Here is a 25,905-nt window from a genome sequence, read left to right as displayed (position 1 = left end):
GGAGGAGTTAGCAAAAACCTGCAGACATGAAGGGAAACCCTGTACGCAGTTGCAGTGGTGCTTTGCGATGCGGAAGAGAAGCAGCTGACGAGCAGGGCAGTGGAACTGTGGCTGAATGACCTCAGACACTTGGCCTATGACATGGAGGATCTACTTGACTCCTTTTCCACTGAGATGTTAGCACGCAAGTAGCTCAAGGTTGGTCAAACGAACACAAGCAAGGTACGAGGCTTCTTTACCAAAGTTCCTCACAAATTTAAATTCAACCTCAATATGAACTCCGAAATAGAGAAGATTGATAGTCGTTTGCAAGAAATATTTCAACGGAAAGAGCAGCTCGGTTTGAGGATACCTCGACTTCAACGTCCTCATCGCAAAGGACACCAAGTTCGTTTGTGCTGGATGGATGTTGTTGGGAGAGATGAAGACACAAGAAAAATAGTGGAATTGTTGTGGAGAGATGTTGATCCTTCTTCCGCCACCAAATATCAAGTTGTTGCCATTGTTGGTATGGGACGACTGGGCAAGACAACGCTTGTAGGACAAGTTTTCAATGATGTAGCTGCAATGGAACAGTTTGATCTCAAGATCTGGGTTTCAATATCCGATGACTTTGATCTTCAAACGGTGACGAGAACTATTTCTAAGGAAGTCACATCTCGGCCATGTGATATGGATGAGTTCAGTCGACTTCAACATAATCTGAGCAAGGAGATCGATGGTAAAAGGTTTTTAATGGTTTTAGATGATGTCTGGAGCGCGGGTGATTATGTTTCATGGACAAAACTGCAAGCTCCCTTCCGTGGCGGGGCTAAGGGAAGTAAGGTAATGGTGACAACCAGTGATGATCGAAACATATCGATGGGAGCCCTAGCCGCTGAAGTTTATTATTTAAAGACTCTATCAGATGAAGGCAGGGCCGGCCCTGTGAGTTTAGAGGCTCAAGGCAGGAAAAATTTGAGGCCCCAAAATAAATGCTCAAACATTACAAAAGAAAATAATATCCCAATTTCAAAGTATCACTGAAATATGACTCGTCTTGCATTTTTAGATGCAAAGGTACTAATCAAATTTACATAATCAAGTTTTCCAACAATATCTTTTTCAATAGATATCATAGCCAAACCACTCAATCTCTCTTGTGACATAGTAGACCGAAGGTAAGATTTGATCAATTTCAACTTTGAAAAACTTCTTTCTGCAGAGGCAACTGTGACTGGTATAGTTAGCAAAATCCTATAAGCAATCCAAGCATTTGGATAACAGCCATCAACTTCTTTTATGTAATTCAACACATCAATAGCTCTTTTTGTTTCATTGGGTAAATCTTCACTCAACATTCGTAAGTCATGATATAGATCATCTTCATTAAGATCAGAAATCTCGCCATGCTTCAATAAATTTGTAAGGTTAGCACAAAAACTCTTCAAACTATCTCTATCTGCAGACCTTAACTTGTCCAAATCAAACAAAAGCCCAAAATTCTCTTCAAAAGTCTTAAATTGCTCAAACCTGGTTTAGAAAAAAAAAGAAGATGAAGTTCAATAAACTATATAAACATGTCTCACCCAAAACAACGGCTTCTCTGCTTGGATTCTCTTTGCTATAATCTGCTTAGATATCATTAAGTTGGATAAATCAAGTGGTAGGTACAGAGTTGTTCAATTTGAAGAAACTCACAGCTATGATCTTGTAATACAAGAGTGTGCTCACAGTTACTTGGTCAGTTACATGGTCAGTTACGTGACCAGTTACATGACCAGTTACTTGGTCAGTGACATGGTCAGTTACATGACCAGTTACATGACCAGTTACTTGGTCAGTGACATGGTCAGTTACGTGACCAGTTACATGACCAGTTACTTGGTCAGTGACATGGTCAGTTACGTGACCAGTTACATGACCAGTTACTTGGTCAGTGACATGGTCAGTGACATGGTCAGTTACGTGACCAGTTACATGACCAGTTACTTGGTCAGTGACATGGTCAATTACGTGACCAGTTACATGACCAGTTACTTGGTCAGTGACATGGTCAGTTACATGGTCAGTTACGTGACCAGTTACATGACCAGTTACAGTTACTTGGTCAGTTACATGGTCAGTTACGTGACCAGTTACATAATCATCAGCTTGCTCAAAACATCATGCTCATTAACTGATTATATTAAATTTGAATGAAATTGTGCTAACCTGGTTTTGAATGAAGAAATAGCTTGATCAACTATGTAGAGAAAATAATTGACTTTAAAGGATTCTGCAGCTGATTGTGTCACCGCTTCGCTAGAGCTTTCACCAAATTGTCTCTTTTTGTGAATTGTCCGTTTTTCCATGAATACCGGTTCAATCCCCATCTCACTTGCAATCTCTTTAGCTTCAATCAAGGACTCCTCAAATCCAGTTTCTCTAAACTTTTGAAGAAAGGAAAGAAGACGTTCCAATTCTTTGATGGCAGTATCAACATGCATATCTTCAGTTTGCAGAACTTTGCTGACATTGTTAACAGCATGTAACAATTCATACCATATAATCATACCGAACAAGAACTCAAAATTCTGAAGATTATATGTTGCTAAAGTCTCAGCATCACTTTTTGTCTTGACATCTTCTTTACCATTCACCAAGTGAATCAAAGCTTCTCTTATTTCTGGAGCTTGATACCTTATTGCTTTAACACTCTCCACACGACTTTCCCAACGAGTTTCTGATAATGGCTTAACGGTAAAACCTGTCACATGCTCTGTAAAAACCTGCCATCTCTTTGTAGAAGCTGAAAACAAGGAATAGATTCGTTGAATTACACCGAAAAAGGACTCGGCTTTGGGACAACAATGAGCCATATCAGAAAGCACAAGATTTAGAGAATGACAAGCACAAGGTGTGTAAAATGCTTTTGGATTTATTTCAAGTAGTCTACTTTGCACACCTTTGTTTTTTCCTTTCATGTTGGATCCATTGTCATACCCCTGTCCTCTTATATCATTAACATCAAGTCCAAGAGTCTTCAATGCAGTTAGAAGTTCATTAAGTAGTCCAAGACCTGATGTGTCAGATACCTTTAAGAATTCTAGAAAATATTCTTCAACCACAATAGGAGTAGCCGAAACATTGACACTTCTTAATACAAGAGACATCTGTTCCTCATTACTTACATCTGGAGTACAATCAAGTATAACTGAAAAATATTTGGCTTCTTTGATTCTACTAATAATTGAGCTTTTCACCTCCCCTGCCAACAATTGAATCATCTCATTCTGAATTTTGTGACTCAAATAATGATATTGAACCTCATGTTTATTAATACGTCGAACATGTTCTTGCATAGTCGAATCAAATTCAGCAAGCAGTTCTATCATCTGTAAGAAAATGCCATTGTTCTCCTCATATAGCTTTTCACTATCTCCACGAAAAGCTAAATTATTTTTCCCAAGTCTTTTCACAACTGCAAGAATTCTCTCTAATACTTGCTTCCAGTGTTCCTTTTCTTGATTGATTTGTTCTTGTAGACTTGCATCAATTGTTAACTTCAATTTCAGCCTTTTTGCCAACTCCATCCAACTTGTCATTGAGCCAATGTGATACCTACTTCTTTCATGACTTTTAAGTCGATCAGAAATATTGTGCCAATCATTCACACCTTCATCAGCTAATTGCCCCACAAGATGTTTCTTTGCAAACAATTTACAACAAAAGCAAAAAACTTTATCCAAAGAAACCGAATATACCAGCCACTTTCTTTCTTGTTTCTCTCCATTTGGTAATTCTCTGAAGTAATGCTTTGAGGAAAAACATCTGTCACATTTATCTCTCGGAAAGATGACATTATTGTCTCTTTTCGGGCCTCTTTCAACCAAGAAATCTGTAATATTTTGGTCTGTCCTGTTCCAATTCCCTGGATCATCCATGTCAAAAAGAATTTCCTCAGTTGAATTTGTAGTATGAACATCTTCATTGATAATGTCATTAATTTCCTCATTCTCTGACTGATTTGGCTCTGCATTGTGAACATCTTCATTGAGAATTTCATTATTTTCCTCATTCTCTGATTGATTTAGCTCTTCTGCCTCTTCAATATGATGATCATTCACCACCTGCTCTGGTTCCTCACTTGTATTCTCATTCACAGCTTGACATGCCTCTTCTTTGTTGCTACTAAAATACTTATTAAGAGAACCAACTTGAGTTTTACGTAAAGCTTCTCTCCTATCTTTCTCTTTTCTTTTCTGCGCCCCGGACTTAAACTTTCTAGTAGGAGCCATGATAACAACTTCAAATCCAACCAACAATCCAACAAATTCAACAATTGAATGATTTGAACCCCTAAAGAATATCATATAGAAAGCCTCAGGCATATAGCAAATTTTCAACAGAGAATGAATGAAACAGAGACGAAAGTTGAAACATGCATAACTGATAACTCTAAAATCCCTAAAAACAAAGATGAAACAAAATCATTGTTCATTGTTCTGCAATATATTAAATAGTTCACAAGTCTTAAATTTTCAATAAATGTTATAAATCATGATTTCATAATTACATGTTTCAAACCAAAATTGAAAAGGAATGGAATACAAGAGGCCAAGAGCATCAAAAACACAAATAGAGAACGAAAAAACCAAAATTTCTTCAAAATCGAAAATAAAAACCTTCAAAGATCTTACCTTTTTGCGTTTTTGGAAGATAAAATCAACTCTTCAGTCTCTTGAATTTACTTTTTCATCTGATCCTCTCAATCACAATTGGATTTTCGATAGCCACCGAGGAAACCTTCTGAGATGTTCAATCATAATTGGATTTTTGTCTTGGATTGAGAAAGAGCTTCAAAAACTTGAACTTAGAAAGAGGAAAATCATCTCCTCTCTACTGCTTTGCGTCTCAATTTGATGGAACTATGGAAGTATTGAAAACAGAGGGTCATGTTGCGTGTACGAAGACACAAAGTGGTTTAGATTGATTCTTTTTTTTTTTTTTTTTTCTGCAGGCCTACATAATAAAAATTTTTGAGGCCCCTAAAATATGAGGCCCTAGGCTTGGGCCTGCTTCGCCTAGCCTCAGGGCCGGCACTGGATGAAGGTTATTGTTTGCAAGTATTTGAGCAGCATGTTAGCAATGACAGGCCACCGAATTTCGAGTTGCTTAAGAAGAAAATTGCTACGAAATGCAATGGATTGCCATTGGCTACAAAAACTCTTGGTGGTGTTTTACGTTGTAAAGAAACTGACAAATGGCAGAAAATACTGAATGACAAATTACGGAGTATATTAGATGGGAGTAATTTACTCCTTGTACTAAGATTGAGTAATCATTATCTTCCTTCAACTTTGAAGAGGTGCTTTTCCTATTGCTCAGTACTTCCCAATGCTATGAATTTGAGGGAAGCCAATTAATGCTTATATGGATGGCAGAGGGTTTCCTTGAACCAGAAGGAACTAAAGCCATGGAAGATATCGGTTATGAATATCTTGAGGATCTATATATTGTCTCAGTAGTCATTATTTCAGAACTCGAGAAAAAACAGTTCATGTTATGTAATGCATGACCTTGTTGGTGATTTGGCACGATGGGCTGCTGGAGATGCATTTTGCAGATTGGAGGATAAACCGCATGGTACGTACATGTTCTCAAAAGGCTCGTCATCTAACGTACAATTGTGGCAAGTTTGATGGGGTAAAAAGATTTGAGACATTTTCAGATGCAAAACGCTTGCAGACTTTCCTACCACTTCCAGTTTCCAATGGTTATGGGAATTATCTAACTCATTATGCTACTTCTGATTTATTGCCACAATTGCAGTACTTGCAGGTGCTCTCCTACGTACAATGGCTATAAACTGACTGAGGTGCCAAATTCTGTAGGTAATATGAGACATCTACGGTACCTTGATATTTCTCACACATTAATAATGAGTTTGCCATGAGTCAACATGCATGCTTTACAACTTACAGACGTTATTATTAGAGAATTGTTCAAAATTGAAGACACAACCTTCAAACATGAGCAATTTATCTAGGGATAAATACTGGTTATTACCCCGTGATTTAAGTCCAAAATCAATTCAGTCACTGGACTTCTAATTTCATCAAAAACACCCATGTACTTTCAATTTTGATCTAATAGGTCCAATTCATTAATATTCTACTATAGGTTCAACTTATAGTTGGATTATCTGATGAAATTTTTTTTATTTGATAAATTTCTAATAGTGAGACTCACTCCTAAATTGACTATGCATGCCACCTCAACACCACATCATAAAACATATATAGGTCATATATGAGCCACGTCAACAACTTAAATGTCTTAATTATTGGAAGACTAATAGATTGGACCTATTAGATCAAAACTGAAACTGCATGGGTATTTTTGATAAAATTAGAAGTCCATAGACTGAATTGATTTTAGACCTAAACCTTAGGGTAATAACTAGTATTTAGCCCATTTATCTAATTTGCGTCATCTTGGCAATTTAGACACGCCTTCATTGGAAGAAATGCCTCCCCATGCCAAGTAAGTCGGTTGACTCATCGATCTGCGAACTTTGGATAATTTTGTGGTGGGGAAAGGTAGTGCATCAGGGATCTGAGAGGGAGGAGGATCATTGCATCTTTGTGCGACCTTGAGCTTTGGAAGATTGGAAAATGTAATTGATGTTGGGGATGCGAAGAGGGCCCAAATAATGAACAAGGAAGGGCTAAATACCTTGCAATTGGAATGGACTGACACAAATGAGATGGAGTCGGAGGTGCTCTGCAGTTTAGAACCTCATAAAAAGCTAGTAGACCTCACCATCAAGGGCTAGCTACAATGGTTTTGAATTTTCAAAATGGATTGGACATTCTTTATTCTCTGATATGACACGTGAAGTTAGAGAATTGTAAAAATTGTCGATTCTTACCTCCTCTTGGCCAATTACCCTTTTCTGAAAAGCCTTTGAATTTTTGTGTTGAAAGTGTGGGTGCTGAGTTTTATGGAGAGTGTAGCTTGCCTTTTCTAGTGTTGGAAGACCTAAGGTTTGAGGACATGTAAAATTGGAAGGAATGGCTTCCTTCCAAAAGAAATGAAGAAATTAGAGTTTTTCCATGCATGGGAAAGCGTTTCATCCGTTGTTGCCCCAAATTGAAGTGCTAGTTGCCCAAGGACATGGATTCATTAATATCAAAGCTGTGTATTGATGAATGTGAAGACTTAGTGGTTTCAATTGTCAATTATAAACATATACATAAGTTGATCATCGACGGTTGTAAAAGGGTGGTGCACAAAAGTGGAGTTAAGTTTGAGTCACTGGAGATTATGGGGCTTCGTAGTATTTTAGAGTTCAAACTTGACATAGATGGGTTCATCAGAGGATTACCAAAGCTTCAAACATTATCGATACTAATTGTGAAGAGTTGACATGTTTATGGGAGAATGAGTATTGATGGTCGCAGGGTCGGATTTCTCTAATATCACTACTACAAAAATTGAATCAGACGACGCATTATAGTTTTCCGTCGTCTGATTGATTTTTATTTTTTTAGACCTCATTTTTATAAAATCCGTCGTCTGATATGAAATTATGAATTAGTTTAGAAGACGTTTAAGGACAAAACCATTGTATGACAATAAAAAAACTAAGCGGCAAGTTTCCCACCATGTCTGTGGTGCCAAACCCATCTCAAACCCTAAATGTTTCCCCAACATGTATTAATCATATGACGAGAAATAATAAAACTGTGGTCTGATTAATATGTTTCACATAAAGGAGGGAGATCTCCCACCAACATTTTTCTCCAACTCTTCAAGGAGGGAAGTCAAATTAATAGGAGACACACTTGAAATTTAAATGACTACGGTCATACCACATTCTTACACAAATCTGTTGTGTGAGTCTTTGTCTAAATTGATAGGATCGGCTTGAAACCCTAAGGCTTGACCAAAAAAATAACAAAAATAACAAAACTTGGCCCTCTCTCGACAGCGCCTCACTTTCGACTTCCTTCACTCTCGACAGATCCAAAACTAAAACAAAACCCTCTCTCGGCACTCACCGGCAACCCCAAAACTCTCTCTTCTTGACAAACCCCTACCTCTCTCACTCTCTCTCTCCTCGACAAACCCTTCTCTTGTCAATCCCTATCTCTTCTTCTACAAAGCCCAACTCTCTCTCTCTCTCTCTCTCTCTCTCTCTCTCTCTCTCTCTCTCTCTCTGTGCCTCTCTCTGCTTCAATTTCCCCCAACCCAGAAAACCCTAATTCCCAACCCAACCCAACTTTCCACTTCGATCTGCATTGAATTTTGTGACAGAAACAATGGGTGATTATGGGTTTGATGTTTCAGGGTTGAATCTCCTCCCAGAGGTTGCAGATCTTGTTGGAATCAAGATCTCGCTGGCTTTGATTCCAACACATGGGCTTCAGATGCTGATGGAGTTCAAGATTATTATGAAGAAGAAAGGCTTGCTGGCGGCACATCTGGAGAAGGCCTTCTTCATTCCCAAGAAGAAAAGGTCCAGTCTTTCTATTTCTATCTGTATAGAAGCAATAACATACTTAAATTCTATTAATTTTTCTCAATTCGTCATCATTCAGCTCCAAGTTTGAAGACTCTACTGGGGTGAGCTTAGTCAAAAATGAGGAGAGTGCTCGATTTATACACGTTTCTGGTGGGTTGCTTCAATTCTCACTCATTTAATTACCTCCTTTCTGATCCTACACTTATTATTATGTTCAATTGCTAAGTTTCATTACCTTACTGGACGTAAGTTGCTAGATTCAAAGAATTAATTTCTTGGGTTTTTTTCAATTTTGCTACTTTTAGTTAATTAGAGAAAGAACAACCAAGCCTTTACTTTGCATTGTTCTGTGACTGCATTGCAATTTGTACTTGTTGAGTGCCACTTTGAGACTTGTTGAGTTGTTGTGCTTTTATTGAGCAAGAGGCTGGTTCACACTCTTTTGACTCTTAGTCATTTATGTACGTGCCCACTTTGTTAGATTCATTGATTGTGGAGTTTGGAAGTCAAACTCTGGTTTGGGGGACCAACAGTTATGCTGAGAAAGCCCTTCAAATTGGATTTACAAGTTTGTGTCGTGGAGAGGATAAAATGTATTTGATATTGTGGCTTTCTGATTCTTGTTTTTAATCTTCAGTTCAGTTTCTACATCCATTTATTCCTTTTACTTGTCTGATATATACTATTACTATATGCAGGAAGTTGTAGCTGTGATCACTGCCATCCAAGAAGAGATATTTCTGGAAATGGGTATTGGAAAGTTCGTTCTTCAAATGTTAAAATATAATTTCATAGTCCCATCGTTGTTCCTTCTTCAAAAAGACGAACGGTAGGTGCTCATGCCAGAAAGGGTTAATTATCATACTGCATTTACCTGTTCAATGTGTTGTGTATATTGATATGTATAGCTTGTATGTGTCTGATGCTTATGTTGTGATTGGAAATAAGTTATTTTGCAATTTTGAGAGTTCATTTTATCAGTTATCCGGTGTTTGAGACAGTGAGGATGGCATTGGCAATAGCAATTATAACAATAGCTTTACCAAATCCCATGCATTTGTCTCTAACTTTATCAAATGCCAGAGGCAAAGGAGCCTTCTGCACAAGAAGAAGAACCTAGGGCTGGGCATGGGCCAGGACTAACAATAATTTCACTGGGCCCAGGACCGGCCCGTTTTTCATTGGGCCCAGACCCAGCCCGTTTTTACACACACAAGGACCGGCCCCGAACATGCCTGTTTCATTTCAGGCCGGGCTTGCGGGCTTTCGGGTCCAAAAACATGTATTTTACCATTTCTATATCTATATATCCAAATAACCAAATTTCATTCATATCAACCTGGTGAAGATTTGAATGAAAACAGGGAGAATCATTGCACCATTGCACTCAAATATCATACACAGAATCTATGATTAACAGCAGAATTGGAATGACAACACCATCTTATCATATTACGAAAAAATAGCATGAGAACCAAAACGAAGCAGAGTGAATTCACTAGTCTATTGAGCTCGGAAACGGAAAGAGTCAAAGAGGAGCTTGATTGGATACCTAACTGAACCTAATCAACCGAAACTAAAACCCAATCTGATACTCCACATACTGAATCACAGTCCCCTTGGCACCAAGCACAAACCCAACGAACCACCTGCAAATCAATAACAAATTTAAAACTTGACAAGCGAAAACACAGAGAGATTGAAAGGGGGAGAGAGATACAGAGATACAAAGAGAGAGAAAGAAACTGAACAAAGAGAAAGAAACTCACAGCGTGATGTGAAGAGAGAAAGAGAGAGAGAGCAGTCTCGCGGTGCAAGTGAAGTGAGGGAGAGAGCAGTCTCGGCGTCGGCCTCTCTCCGTTCAGATCGGGTTCAATTCAAAAGAAGGTGAAAGACTAAGCTGCTAACGATTCTATAACTGCTTGTGTGTGATTCCTCTAATAATTGATGATTGATTAAACATCGGATAGTAAACGAATCAAAAAAATGAACGAACAAATCGTTGAGATTCGTACCTTGTAAGGATCCATGGAAGGAGGTGAGGTAAGGTGAGGTGAGGTGAGCGTCTGAGCGAGAGAGATAGAAGAGAGAGAGAAGGCAGCCACCTAGATAAGGAAGAAAAACTGAAGAAATGAAGGCAACCTCTCTAGGTTCAGATCGGGTTTGTGGAAACAATGAAGGCTGTTGAGAGAGTGCTAAATGAGCTTAGGTATTTTAGAGAGGAATAAAATTCAGTGCATCCGATCCTATGTTAAGATTTTGAGCCTTATATTTGGACCAATCATATATGGACATATGTCTATTTTTAACTAAAACGGGCCTGACGGGTTTTTTCTATTTTGAAAGTGAAGGCCTGGCCCGAACCGTAACTTTGAAATTGAAGGCCCGGCCCGAACAGTTTTGCTTAAAAAAAAATAGGGCCCGGCGCTTTGACAGGCCGGTCCGAGTTTGTGGGTTTTCGGGCTTAATTGCCCAGCCCTAGAAGAACCCATTGTTTAAAGATTACTGGGTTCAGTCTTGCTGATGGCTCTGCTCTTTTCCAAGCAGCCCATTACACTGTATGAGTTTCACAGCTACTTCTGCTTTGTTTTCATTTTGGTTGAATCAATTTTTGAGTTTAAATATTAAGAATAATTTTAGGGATGTATAGCACTCTTAAAGAGTTAAAGGAGTGATGATCTTTATTGTGATTTGCAAGTGAAGTTTACAAATTTTCTAGCATTTAGTATATGGAGAAAGAGAAAGTAGGAAACTTTGTGATTTTTATGCTAAAATGGTGAAGGTTTAAGCTATTTGGTTGTGGAATAGAACACGTACATATGATGGAACCACAGTACATATGCCTTCTAGTGGAATTTGGAGGCCTTATCATTTTGGCTGGAGTAGTTGAACTATAGCTCACTAGATTAGTTAGGAAGGAACATGAAAATTGAAATTATAGAGCTGGCAGTAGTTATATTTATCTATTTATGTCTTGCTTTGATGATATTTGTATCCTTGGTATATGTGGCTGCTGACACTAGTTCGAGATACCAATTAAATTGGTAGTCCATTTGCACCTCTGTGACAAAAACACCACGTCATCCTTACATCCACCCCTGATCGAGGTTGTAAACTTGGTATAAATCTCTATGTAGTTCTGGTTTTAACTGAATGAGGTATTGAATTATACACACATTATATAATGGTTTGTGTATTTCAGGATTAATAAAGGTGATGCAGCATTGAGAACCCACCAAATAAATCTATGGTGGGATGTTCTTCCCACATCCGTGTCCATATATACAATATATTAATTGTCTTTCAATTGTTATTCAAATGTTCAATTATTAATTGTTCTATGGCTGTCATGATTTATTTCTCAACCTCTTTAGATCTTTAGCAATGTGTTATGTGGTTGTCAATGTTTAGCAATGTGTTTCATTGTGTGAAAATTTCGTAGTTTGCAGAGCTTGACCTTCTATATCTTTCAAATCTACCTTTCAATAGGTAGAGTTGCTAGGATTTTCTTTCTGATGTGAGCAGTGCCTCAGTTCTGGATACCAGGAGATTTTTCTAGGGAAGGTCATATATGAAACCAACTTTAAAATCCTACAATGGTTTCATTATATGATAAAATGAGGGTAAAGAAAATGATTATAGCTTTGCCCCCTTCTGTCTTGAATTAGATGTGTAGAAGCTGATTTCTCTAATCTTGTTGTCAACTGTCTTCCAAGTTTGTTTTCTGCTACTTTTTCCATTTTGTGTGACTCTTTCATTTGTATGTAGTCTGAATTTAATTTAAGTCTTTGGTTCTTGTTAGTTGCGAAAGCTTTACCATTGATGGCCTCGCTACTATTGCTACCAATTGTAGGTAAGATCAGTTTTCATTTCTTGTTTATTGCTATTTCGATAGTTTATGGAATGTGATTTTCACTTGTGGCTTTCTTATTCTTTGTTTTAATCTTCAGTTCAGTTGCTACGTACTTTATGGTGATAAATAGACCTAGTAACTACTTGGACTCATGCAAGATAAGTAGCTGATGTATGTACTCCTTTGCAGGAATTCATAAGTCTTCGGTTTTAAGTATTATAAATAAGTTGTTGATGTCAACAGGAGGTTGCAACGAGATGCCTCTTAGTTAACAAATGGGATTCTAGGCCTTACTTTGCAGATTACTATTGATTTCAAGCAGCAAAAATGGAAGGAAGATGAGAGTTAGATAAAAGAGACTTGGTTTTGATGCATGGAAGGAACAAATGCCTATAGTGTTTTTATGTATGAATATTAGGGAAATACTCCTTTTTTGATATCAATGTACTGAATACATTTTATATATGGTCGGATTTCAGTTAATTTGATTGTTTAGAACTTCTGTAACAATTAGAAAACAAGAATAAATGAAAAGTATTGTCCAACATGTTATAGCACAATGGCAAAAGCTCAATGTGTCGTCTCAAAGCACAAATACATTAGCCTTCACACCACATTTTTTGTTAAGAGAACCATCGAATGTATACAAAAGTCACAATGGCTACAAAATCAAAACTGTCGTCTGAATAAAACTCACACAATGGTTATAAAATAAAGCGACATCTAAATCATAATCACACAACAGCTACATCTTATACCTGTTGTCTGAATAACAGTCACAATAACTAATGCTGTCGACATGTTGCCGAGCCCTTCACACGACGGTTCCCTATAATCGACTTTCATCAGACGGCGCCTCGATATACGACGGTTTGCCTCCATATCAGACGACGATTTTTGGCCGTCGTTTGATTCAATTTTTGTAGTAGTGTATTATTGGAGGCAACATCTCTAACTCCCCTCTCACTTTATTCAAGAGCTAAGAGCGCTCAAGACACTTTCTTTTAACTGGATGCTCAAATCTAATTTTTTTTTTCCAGAAGCTAGTTCGCCACCTTGTCCTGAATATGTAGAGATGAAGTCATGTAATTCTTTGACGTATTTTGCTAGTTATCAGGTACCGCCAAGCATAAGAAGAATTGAGATGGTAAAATGTCAAAGTTTGAAAGTATTAGTGGAGAGGTAGCTAGAGGGTTATGCATTAGGTGCATCCTTTTCTGGTTGTCTGGAGCACTTGGAGATAATAGTGTGCATCTTTGACAACCTTATCCGGCAAAGGAGGCCGACTACCCAGAATGCTCAAATATCTTTATTTAAGTGACTGTGAATAATCTGAGTCAATAAGCAAAACATTCCACGATGACACCAGTCTTGAAATTATTAGGATAGAGGAGTGTGCAAACCCTTGATGGTCATTATAAATTTTGGACTCTATATTTTTTGACCATTAAATATGTTGATGCTAGAACTTGATGGACTATACTGTCGATGGACATTATAAATTTTGGACTCAATTCTTTATTTTGAAGCTTTGAAGTTTGAATTATATGGACTATGAAGTATAGAACTATACATTATTGTCTATTGAAGTACAAAGCATGCATTAGTAAACTTGTAAACTCATTGTTATAGATTATATTATAGGTTTGAAGAAAGAAAAAATTTCTCGAGTTACAATACCAAAGAGGTAGAAGTAGAAGTGGTAAAAATCTATTTTACTAAAAAAAAATAAACCGAAACTGGGCCGAACCCAACCTAACCGTTCGAGTCGGTTCGGTTTTCGATTTCAACTTCTCAAAAACATAAAACCGAACCAAACTCAAATTCAGTTCGGTTTTCAGTTTCGGCTCAAAACCGCACCGATGGGAACCAAACCCACCCCTAATGCCATCTTTCCATTCTTCGCAAGTTACTTGTACACAAAAGTGGAAGTCTCATTTCCTTCCCGAGAGGAGGGTTGCCATCCAACCTGGCACGCTTGTCTATCTACAGGTGTGATAAATTGGAAGCCCTCCCCAGAGGCATGGACAACCTCAGCTCTCTTCAGACTTTGTTGTTGGGATACTATGGAGGTTTGGCATCCATTCTAGAAGAGGGTTTCCCACTCAACCTATTTGATCTTCAAATTGCCAATCCAAAAACCTGCAAGGCTCTCTCAGAGTGGGGGCTTCACCACTCGGACAGACTCACCTCTCTTAAAACCTTGCATATGAGTGGTGTAGGTCGAGATCTGGTGTCCTTTTCACCAAAGGAGGTGCTCCTCCCTAAATCTCTCATTTAACTCACCATTGCAGACTTCCCAAATCTAAAGCGCCTGTCATCATCTTTTCAATCACTCACCTCTCTTGAATCCCTTACCATTGGTGTATGCCCCAAGCTAGCATATATTTTTCCAGAACAAGAGGATCATCTGCCTCTTTCACTTACACACCTTCGCATCCTTGTCGGCTGTCCGCTGCTCACAAAGAAATACCAACCAGGTAAAGGACGACACTGGCCCAAAGAAATAGCCGACATCCCTTACGTTTATGTTGGAGACTCAATGGACGAAGCCAAAGCGTATTGAAATATAGATCATCTTCACGTCTGCACAGCCGCTGGAGTTCATCATTTCCCATTATTGTGGTAAGAAATTGAAGACCTTGAACCCGTACTCTAAGTTATCTGCTCATGCTTCATCCGTTATTAAGTAACTGTTTGTGAATGTGTTGCAGACTATAGACCCGCAAGAAGTACAAGATTGAGAAAGCAAGTTGAGCAATGGACCAGCTCAAGAGTCTTGATCCATGCACCCTTCTAATTCTGGTTTAAGGTACTGGCTCATACCACTTCAAATCTCATCCCTTACACGTACTGAGCTGGCACTTTCTTGCCTGGGAGCTTCTTTATTATTTTTTTTTTCTCTTTTCCTGATAGTCTTTTGATGAATTTGTGGTTTTTTAATAGAGAAAAATGCACCATCAGTGCCTCAACTCTTGTGCACCGACCAAGTTAATACCCGGACTCTCAGTGCTACCAATGTGATACCTGAACTCATATTTCGCTATTAACGAGGTACTTCCATCATATTCCACCGACGGCTCCGTTAAAAAAGTCACGTGTCAAGCACGTGGGCTAAAAAAAAGGGGGCAAACACGTCTTTTGGCCTAAAATGCATCCTAATTGATCAAAACCTACACTTCTCCATTCTCAGATTCATCAAAAGCAACCATTCCAAGGGCATAGGCTCTCGCACCAAGACGATCATGATCTCATACCACCACCATTCCAAGCAAACGGACACGCAACTCAGCGTGGCCAGTAGGAGTAGCGGCTTTCAGACGGTTAAGCACTCCCGGAGCGGCGTCGTCCACTTGGTCACGTGCAGCCCAGTCACCCAAACTTATGCAACTAGGCACACCAGCACAGAAAAATTCTACACCATGGAGGCTGCTGCGATGCCGAACGCTGAGTCGGAACTTCGTGACTAGCAGAAGATTCATAGGGAAATGGAAGATGGCTCCGACGAGGGAGGCGAGAGTGAGCAGGTGGGTGATGCGCTGGGCGCGAAAGTAAATGCAGATTGGGTGAATGAGAGAGTTGGTGAAAAGGTCAGGGCGGGAGAACATGAGATAGGTGTGAGCCATTTTAGTGATATTCTGGTCTGGATGGCTTATGGGTGGCTTAGATTCTGAAAAAGTTGTGGTGATTTCTCAGGTGGCTTTGATGTTAGTGGCGGCGGTGGTGACGTTTCAGGGGGGCATGATGTTGGTGGAGGCGGTGGTGATGTTTCAGGGGGATTTGCTGGTGGAGGTGGGGGAGATTTCTCAGGTGGCTCTGATGGTGGTGGAGGTAAACTTTTGAACTTTTGAGGAATGCCAAACTCATTCTGCTCACTCTCATCTGTCTTTGCCAAACCCATTGTAGTCGATCTCACCACTGCCAACGTTTGCAAAGGCGACATCATGGACATTGAAACCAGTACAAGCATAAAAACAATCATAGAGCTTCAATTTATAACCGTACCCAGTAATTAACACAAGTAGGTTCAATTAAAGATTCAGAAAACATATAAGAAAAATAATGAAGGAACGATTGTAACCAGCAACAACTGAACAAAGGAGGAAGAAGAAGAAATGGAGAGGGAAAATTGTATATAAAAAAAATCTGGGGTCATTTAAGTCATTTCATGGCATTTTTGGGGTCAACATGTTTGCCATGTCAGACATCTGACGGAGCCGTCGGTGTAATATGACAGAAGTACCTCGTTAATAGCAAAATATGAGTTCAGGTATCACATTGATAGCACTGAGAGTCCGGGTATCAATTTGGCTGGTGCACAAGAGTTGGGGCACTGATGGTGCATTTTTCTCTTTTTAATAATGCATTCAGTATGGGAATTTTGAAGTTTTGTTTATGTTGTTCTTACGTGGATATTGAACCTATGCCCTGGTCATTTGAAATATATAGATACACACATTACACCCTCCATGTCGTATTAAAATTTATTCTTGGAAATTCAGTTTCCATTTTGTGAAAATGTCAACCTTGATTATATATAATATGAGTTTTTCTATTGGAACCTCCAAATTTACTCACTTGACCTCTATATTTTTTACACCTCCTATCAAATTTTCAAATATTAAATTTACTCATTAAACCTCACTAAAGTTCCTCAAATAACCTCACTCATATAATTTACAAACAAACTAAGATCTTTATAATAAAAAAAAACTTAGTCATTTTAATGATTTAATTACTCTATAAATCTTAATTACATCTCCATTCCTTAATCAAATAACATAAATCTCTTATCCAATAAAAAAAAAATCAAACACAAGGTATTGAGTTTTAAAAATTAATAAAAATAAAAGAACATGAACTATTATGTGATTTTTTTAATTTACTTTTTCTTTTTTAGCTGTGCAACAAAAAAAAATAATCATTTTTTCTTAATGTTTCTCTATTTTCTGTACCTCATAATTAATTATTTAAATATTTTTTTATTTAATTTTATTGGCTAGCTCTGTTTTTTTTCTTCTTCTTTTTGCAAATATAATGGATAGATTTAGATTTAGGTCATAATACAATTTCATTTGTTCTCCCTGACCAATATGCGTTCAATATGCATATCATACATTTTTATCTTAATCATAGTTTTATTTCTTATTTTATATATATATATATATATATATATATATGAATGCTTTAATGAGTATGAAGTAAAATTGGAAAATGAAAATAGATAGGGAAAATAATAAAGAATGCAATCTAATATTATTGAATTGGAAAGTCTAGAAAAATAAATATAAAAATTTTTTGGTATAATTATTGTCCTTAATAGTCATTTTATAGTAGGTTATATATGTCATTTAATAATTCATAATACAGTGAGGTCAAGTGAGCAGATTTGGAGGTCCTAATAGAAACTCTCATATAATATTCACTTGCTTAACCATTTTATACAACCATAAGACAATCAGCTTGCTAGCTGCCTTTTGCCACTAGTCATGTCATTTTAATGTCCACACAAATGCATCTGTAAGGAATGGAGCTAATTGTCCTTGTGTGATTAATTTGGAATTTCAGCATAAAGATTTTCTCTTCCCTGCCTTCTTTCTTATCAATATTATAGACTTGCATTTTGTGTGAGTAGCAACATAACTTTGCTAATGTCCAGTTATTTCATCTTCATGGACAGTTTTGATTCTTCAATAGTGTTGAAAACTTGAAGATCTGATGCTGTATTTTCTACTTCTTTTCCTGAATTCTACTTGTAGAAAAATAACTTATCTTAGTTTTCTATTAGGAGATTGCCAGGGGGCATTAATTACCTGAGTTCACAAGAAGTATAGAAAAGTAAGATAAATGAAATAAATAAAATTGATAACAGAATTTGGAAGTCTGAAGAAGGCTAAAATACTGGAGATAATATTTGTCTTAGTGTTACCTGTTATGTGGACTATAGGTTTTGGAAATCTGGATTCCATTGTTGAGCTGCTTGAGCATCTACTAGCTTGACAATAATTATAATTTTTTTTCCCAAATCATTATTTCAAAAATTGTTGAAAGTTGTCGTGCACACAACTACACTGATTTAAGCCTCATCAAAAAGCGCACAGATCAAGTGGGCTGATAGAGGCCCGCCGACCAGGAGGGCCAAAAGCCCGCAAAAGCCCGGCCCGTAAAAGCCCGTAAACTATTATATATTATATACATATATAAATATATATAGATATATATATATATATATATCTATATATGTATGTTGATGTGCTCATATTTTCTTAATTCTATATATTTCTATGCCTCTTTCTCTTGGTATATATGTTTAATTCTCCTTATTTATGGTTCATTTACGTTAGTTTAGTGTCTTTGTAGGTGTGTTTCAAAGAATGGTTAAATACTGTTTACTCCTTGAACTTTCAGGGAAAAAACAGTTCAGTTCCTGCCTTTTTAATTTCACATGTTTACTCCCTCATCTCTCAATTTTTGACCAATAGGTCCAATTTGTTATTCTCCGACCAAAAATGTCTATTCTACCATCAAATTTTTTAATTAATTAATTAATTTTTTTAAAAAAGAATTTTCTCTCTTTTGTTTTGTTTTTTTTTCCTTTTTTTGATTGAGCAGATGAAGAGAGGTTTTGTGTTTCGGATTGATTTGGTCGCTTTAGAAATTTTGATGTTGAAGGAGAAGAGAGGTGGAAGAAGAAGAGATAAACAAAAAAGGGAAAAAAAAAATAAAAAAATAAATTAAGAAAAAGCAAAAAGATGAACTGAGGGTATAATAGACATTTTAATGGAGTTTTTTTACGGAATGGACCTATTGGTTCAAAATTGAGAGATGAGGGAGTAAACGTGTGAAATTGAAAAGGCAAAAACTGAACTGTTTTTTTTCCTGAAAGTTCATGGAGTAATTAGTATTTAACCCTTTAAAGAAGAAAGAAAAGAAGCTAAGCTAAGCTAACTCACACAAAAATTGTTGTGCAGAACACCTAACTTCGCTGAATTACTGGAAACTACTCAGATGGAATTATGGGTTGTACGCTATATGCGCGGAAAGCCCCATGTGTGTAGTTTTTGAGGAATTTTACGGTTTCCAATTCTGACTTTTCTAGAAGGAGTGATGGCAATTTAAGTGAAGGTAGTTCAGCTTGGACTGGAATCTGCAACATCTTTTACAAGTTCATGTCTAGAACCTAACTTCACTGAATTACTGGGAACTTCTCGGATGGAATTAGGTGTTGTACCTTATATGCACAGAAAGCCCCATGTGTCTAGTTTCTGAAGAATTTTAAGGTTTGCGATTCCGACTTTTCTAGAAGGAGTTATGGCAATTTAAGTGAAGGCAGTTCAGCTTGGACGGGAATCTGCAACATCTTTTACAAGTTCATATCTAGAACCTAACTTCACTGAATTATTGGGAACTTCTCGGATGGAATTAGGAGCTGTACCCTATATGTACGGAAAGCCCCATGTGTCTAGTTTCTGAAGAATTTTACGGTTTGCGATTCCGACTTTTCTAGAAGGAGTTATGGCAATTTTAGTGAAGAAAGTTCAGCTTGGACGATAATCTACAACATCTTTTACAATATTCACCGAAAGCCCCATCTAGAAGGCCCAGCACATATATTTGGAAATCTTCAGTATGCCACATCATCATTATTGAAGAACCAGGACTTTTAGACATGTTTATATATGTGTGTGTGTGTGTGTGTGTCTTTGTGTGAGTGTGAATTTGTTGTAATTTGGTTTATGGTGAAATTGGAAGTTCTCATACTTCTATATAGAATATGTGCATATATGTTCTAGTATTCTACATGTCATGACTACGGTTGACCGATTCGATTTGATTCGAAAGTATGGTGAAATTAACTAAATTTTTTACCACACTCATAATTTATTATAATAATCTCATCCAACAGTCGGTTTTTTCATTTTATTTGAATTGATAGAGGTTGCGCTTTGGAGTGTATTGTTATGCCCCGTATTCGATTTATCCTTTATCTATGTCTAAGTGAATTACTTTATGTTTTACCGTCCTTGGTTTCAGTTTTTATCATTTAGGGGGGTGTTAGAAGTTGACTTTTGATGAGTTAACAATTTGAAAAAATTTCCTTCATGGAAGTTGTAGGGGACGTTTAATCGAGTCCGTGGACATGTAGTATGCTTAAATCGGAGTTCGTATGTAAAAGTTATGGCTTAAAACGTGAAAGTTACTGTTCATGATAATTATATATATATATAGGGAAATTACTGTTTGTAGATTTCCATTTTCGGAAATCCACCCCAGCATGGTAACTCTCTCTTCTTCCCCGAGCTCTCTCTTTCTTCCCTTCGGCCTCTCTGCGATTTCCAGCCAATCTCCTCTTTCCGGCCACCCAACGACGAACCCAAGGCATAGGACGACGCTCCTCCTCCCCCTTAACACGCTTATGGTGGTGTTTCACAACGGGTTGGCCGAGATTTCGCAAATCGGGCTTCCAAACTTTACTGTAACAGTCGGCTTCAATCGTTGATTCCCCCCATTTCCGGCCATCTCCGGCCACAAAACCAAGCATAGGAGAGGCGCCTCGAGCCATTTGTCATTTCCCCTCAAGCTTCTAGCTTCAATTCGTGGTGTAGAGAGCGAATCGAAGAATTTCAAATCCTAGGGTTCTTGAACTTTCTGGAAATTTTCACCGGCCAAATTGGAGCCCTTCAAGGTAAAATTGGAATTTGTTGTAGTTGAGAAAGTGGTTGGGTTTGTTGAGTAGAGTGTATTGTCAAATTTTGGTGGCCATCGGAGGTGTTTTGCCGGCGGCGCGTGTAGCTCACGTGCCGCCACTGTGGGCGGCGCGTGGTGGCTCGTAGGGTGGAGTTTTGGTTTCTATTTTTAGCCAGTTAAAATGTACATGAGTTGTGGAGGTTGTAAATGTGAATTTGGTGTAGTTTGGATGGAATCGGAGGTGGATTGAAGGAGTTGGGTTTAAGAAAATGTTTAGAAATTCCATTATCTAATTATCGTAAATTTAAATTCCTGTCCCGTAATTATAATTTATGCGAGTGTTATTCGTACAGGACGAGAGGAGTCTCCATCCGAGGAGAATACTGATCGACGACAGGACTAGTTAATACTGTGAGTGGACTTTGTTTTAAATTTTGATGCATGCACTTATTTTCCGGAATGACGAATGATTGTCTTATTTTATTTATCATATTTCTTATCGAGTATAATATTCAATTTGGATCATAAAGTTTGGCATCGTTTCCGTATGGTTTCGAATATGAATGGTCATGCTCAGACTTAAACTTTTGTTTGTTTTTGGGGAACATGATTTAATTTTTGGGAGATTGAATTTTTTTTCAATTATATGTTTTTCGCCGATTTTTTGGTCACTTATTATCGCTCGGCTACTCTTTATGAAATTGAGAATATTTTGGGCATGCGGGGTCACGTCATTGAAATATGTTGGGAAGCCTTACGGATTTACTGTTTTTGTATATTTTCCTCACCATACTCGGGTCATACGATTAGGTCTCCTCCTCACTTACTTTGTGTTCGTGAGTGGTAGTTGAGGTAGCTTATTCTCCTCCTCACGTGGGTGGTAGTCGAGGTTATTAGTTCTCCTCCTCACACAATCTATGTGTGAGTGGCAGTCGAGGGTAGGTGGAGCCTGAGGGGCTTATTTACCCGTATGGTGAAATCTTTTTCCCATATTATCTATTTATTTTCTTTAGCCAGCGGGGCTGGATTATTTTCATTTTCTCATAGTCCTTTGAAGTTTATGAATTGATTAAAATTTCCAAACCTTGCATGCATCGGAAAAAAATTATTCTTTCCAAACTGAATTGTGGGAAAGTATCAACTCTTTATTTTCTTTTCTTATGATGCAACTATCTAACCTTTTGTCCACTCACGCTAACGTGTTTTCAGTACTTTCCCCTGGGCCCTTCGGTTTCAAATGCCCAGTTCTCAGAGTTGCTGCTTGGCGTACTAGGAGCGCGCCATAGTGACCGCACCAGTTTTCCGCTATCTCATATTGTAGGTTACATGTTTAACCTACTGAACTTTATATTAATTTCGGTGTTAGTCTGCTCTGATTACTATGGGATTTGTGACCCGGACTTGTAATGAGTTGCATTTGAGGTCTATGACCTAACTTTCATGAATTGTTGTATTTAAAGTTATGAAGCTTGTTGGACTTAAGCTTTTGAATTATTATTTCTCTCTTTAAATTTGAGTTGGTTGGATTATGGGAGCAGGGTGGCTCCAGAAGGACACGGTTGGGATATTAGAAGTGTATTTGTTTTTCTTACAGGTTTGGGTTGCCTACTTTTAAGGAAGGTTTTGCTGAAATTTCGGCAAAATTTTCTTTAAAAGTGGGTCCTGCAGGGCCACTTCGGATTTCTGGGGAGAAATCCGGGGTGGACCTTGTCATGTATAATATATAAATATAGGTTTATTAAAGTAACTAAGTTTGACCTAATTGATCGAATTCGATACGAGAACCAAATTGGCTGGATTTTCTACAACCTCCATAAAACATTACAATATCTCCATCGAGCGGTTGGTTTCTTCGAATTCATTTTCCACTTCATGGTTGCTTTAGAATGAACCTTAACAATTTAAATGCAATGTATAAGTCATACAACTTTAGAAGGAAAATTGATATAGGCCAATGTGTTCATAATTAAATTTTTTTTTTTTATCTTATGTCCACGCACATCCATCGATAGAATATTTACAAACGTGATGTGAAAAAATAAACAAGTTTCTCGATCGTCATGCCATTGGTCGACTAAGAAGACATACAAGTGACGACGGTTGACCAATTCGATCGGATTCAAATATATAGTGAAATTGGCTAAATTTTTTACCACACATAATTTATTGTAATAATCTTATCCAACAGTTTGGTTTTTCCATTTTTTTTTTAAATTGATAGAGGTTGCCCTTTGGAGTGTATGATATCTAAATATAGGTTTATAAGAGTAACTAAGTTTGACCTAGTTGATCGAATTCGAAACGAGAACCAAATTGGCTAGATTTTCTACAACCACCATAAAACATTACAATCTCTCCATCGAGCGGTTGGTTTCTCCGAATTCATTTTCCACTTCATGGTTGCTTTAGAATGAACCTCAACAATTTAAATGCAATGTATAAGTCATACAACTTTAGAAGGAAAAATGGTATAGGCCAATGTGTTTGTAATTAAAATTATTATTTTTTATCTTATGTCCACGCACATCCATCAATGGAATATTTACAAACGTGATGTGAAAAAATAAGCACACATTTCGTTGTTGTCACGCCATCGGTCAACCAAGAAAACATATAAGTGACTACAGTTGACCAATCCGATCAGGTTCAAAATTATGGTGAAATTGACTAAATTTTGAACCACACGCACAATTTATTGTAATAATCACATCCAACGATCGGTTTTCCCATTTTCTTTGAGTTTATAGAGATTTCCCTTTGGAGTGTATGTATGATATATAGATATAGATTTATAAAAAAATTATGTAAAATACTAAAATTATATATATGTTTTTAGAATGATATATCCTACTGTTGGATTTGGAAAGGGAATCCAATCCTAGAATTCTAATTTCCTATCGTTGGATTTGGAAATTGGAGACCAACTGTCTCACACCAACCCCACTAGGTCACTCCCAATTGACCTAAAATCAAAATCCCATTTCGTAAAGTGTAAACTCTTCTCTCCCGACTCAGCCGCTGTCTCCATTGCCTCCATTCTCTCTCGACCATGACCTCTTGTCTCAGATCGAGGTTGCCTCCAGCAGTCCAGCTCCAAGCTTTATCCCTCATCGGCTCATCCTCTTCTCTCAGATCGGGGTTTTTCTATCACTCCAAACGACCAAACTTTTCTCTCTTTCTCAACCGCTGTGCCTCCATTCTCTCCAGATCTCCATCACTCCAAACGACCAAACTTTTCTCTCTTTCTCAACCGCTCCTCATTCACGACTCACAGTCTCATAGTCACATCGATATTTCAATCCTCTCCCTCCGACTCACAGTCACATCGATCTTTTGAATCCAGGTTATGGCTTCTTTTTTTTCCCATTTTTTTTTTCGAAGTTGGTGTTTTGATTTATTGGACAGGTCGACAAGAGTTGAACGGTATGGCTTCATGAACAGGTATATTGTTTTGGTTACTTCATTGCTTCTATTTTTTTATTTTCAGTTTAGCAAAACATGTTTTCTGGTTTTTTAATGTTTTTATTTAAATGGATAGGTACCAAGATCAGTTGAATCCCATGAGTTATCAACCAATCTGCAGCCTTAAATATTCAAGGTCAGTAAGTTGCAGTTTGCAGACTTGCAGTTTTTGTGGAAAATAGTAATTGGATCCTTAACAATTCTTAGATGCTTTTACATACAAACTTTATCTGAAGTTAGACTATAGTGGGTAGTTTTAAAGCTTGAATTGGTTCATTTGAAACTTTGAGTTGCTTGATTTTACTAAAACTTGCAGATTAGATATTTGTAATAAGCATGTTCAACTTTATGCCTAAGTAGAAATAAAACTGGAGTTTTGGTTATTCTATGTAGTCCGTGCATTACAAATAAGTGGCTCATTTCAAGAATTTTTTGCAGAGCTGTACCAATTATGCAGGTCTGCAGGCAGATTCTAAGTGTTAGCCTCAATGATACCAAGTCTGGTGTGAAGAACAGGAACAACCTTAAAATGGAAGACAATATGCCTAATTAGATAAACTCATAGAAATTGTATTAATAATTTGCTTTCGTTCTAAGTTGTAAATTGGGACACTTTGTATTCTGTCTTTTTATTACAATACATTAAAATGGGCGTGGGGATGAGCCTCCTAGTTCGGCTAGGTTCCAAACCCCTTAAAACTTTAAAAGGAAAAAAATAGCATCCTTAATATGACCTGAGATGATCTAGAAGCAAGATATCTGATATTGCACAATAAAATGGTTTGTCTCTGATGGCAGTGGATTTGAGACTCACATTATAGAAAAGCCCGACCCGGCCCGCCACTATTTAAAAATCTAGTTAGGCCCGGCCCAAGCCCGCTATGAATGGGCCGGGCCGAGCTACACTGATTTTGTGTTGGTGCATGAACATCGTGGTAAACCTGATCGCTTGATTGTATATCACCTTCCATATGGACCAACAACTTATTTTCAACCATGCAATGTGGTAAGTAGTGTAATCTAGGCCTCATCACCCTAAAACGGCTAAATCCATTGAGCTGAAGGAGATTGGTCCGCGGTTTGAGTTGAAGCTTTTCAAGGTTAGTGCTTTACTTTCATCAGTTTACATTTACATGATGTATGTTATTGACATTGTTTGGAAACAACTGTTAGAGATATATGTTATAAACACCCCTGCCCCCTCATAAAAAGATAGCTGCGGCATTTGTTTTTCTCTTTTGTGTTGTTTAATTTACTGTTCTTCTATGTATATTTTTCAATTACTTCTATGCACTATGCCAATAATAGCTTCAGACGACAGATGAACTTATCTGTTGTGTATCCAGCTGCCGTCTCTTACGGCATCAGACGACAGATATCCTCCATCGTCTCTTCCTCACTCAGACAACAG

At 37.5% G+C, this 25,905-nt stretch overlaps 1 protein-coding gene across 1 annotated transcript; it reads right to left on the bottom strand.

Annotated features, from left to right (window-relative positions):
* Positions 1 to 1,019: 1,019 nt before the first annotated feature.
* Positions 1,020 to 3,712, bottom strand: LOC121052852 (zinc finger MYM-type protein 1-like). The gene is made up of 3 exons (XM_040518761.1): positions 2,927 to 3,712; positions 2,194 to 2,770; positions 1,020 to 1,512 (listed from the first exon to the last, which is right to left on the bottom strand). Exons 1-3 carry the CDS (start codon positions 3,564 to 3,566, stop codon positions 1,020 to 1,022), a joined length of 1,710 nt encoding a protein of 569 aa, XP_040374695.1. The 5' UTR covers positions 3,567 to 3,712.
* Positions 3,713 to 25,905: the final 22,193 nt, after the last annotated feature.

The sequence above is a fragment of the Rosa chinensis genome, chromosome 1, assembly GCF_002994745.2.
Source record: "Rosa chinensis cultivar Old Blush chromosome 1, RchiOBHm-V2, whole genome shotgun sequence".
Taxonomy (NCBI): Eukaryota; Viridiplantae; Streptophyta; class Magnoliopsida; order Rosales; family Rosaceae; genus Rosa; species Rosa chinensis.
This window is presented reverse-complemented; position numbering and strand designations above follow the sequence as displayed.

Excerpts from the sequence above, each read along its gene's own strand:
- LOC121052852 (XM_040518761.1), bottom strand. The coding sequence starts at position 3,566 with ATGACAAGTTGGATGGAGTTGGCAAAAAGGCTGAAATTGAAGTTAACA. Across the intron at positions 2,771-2,926 it reads CATGAAAGGAAAAAACAAAG|CTTCTACAAAGAGATGGCAG; the intron begins GTGTGCAAAGTA and ends CCTTGTTTTCAG. Across the intron at positions 1,513-2,193 it reads ATTTCTTCATTCAAAACCAG|GTTTGAGCAATTTAAGACTT; the intron begins GTTAGCACAATT and ends TTTCTAAACCAG.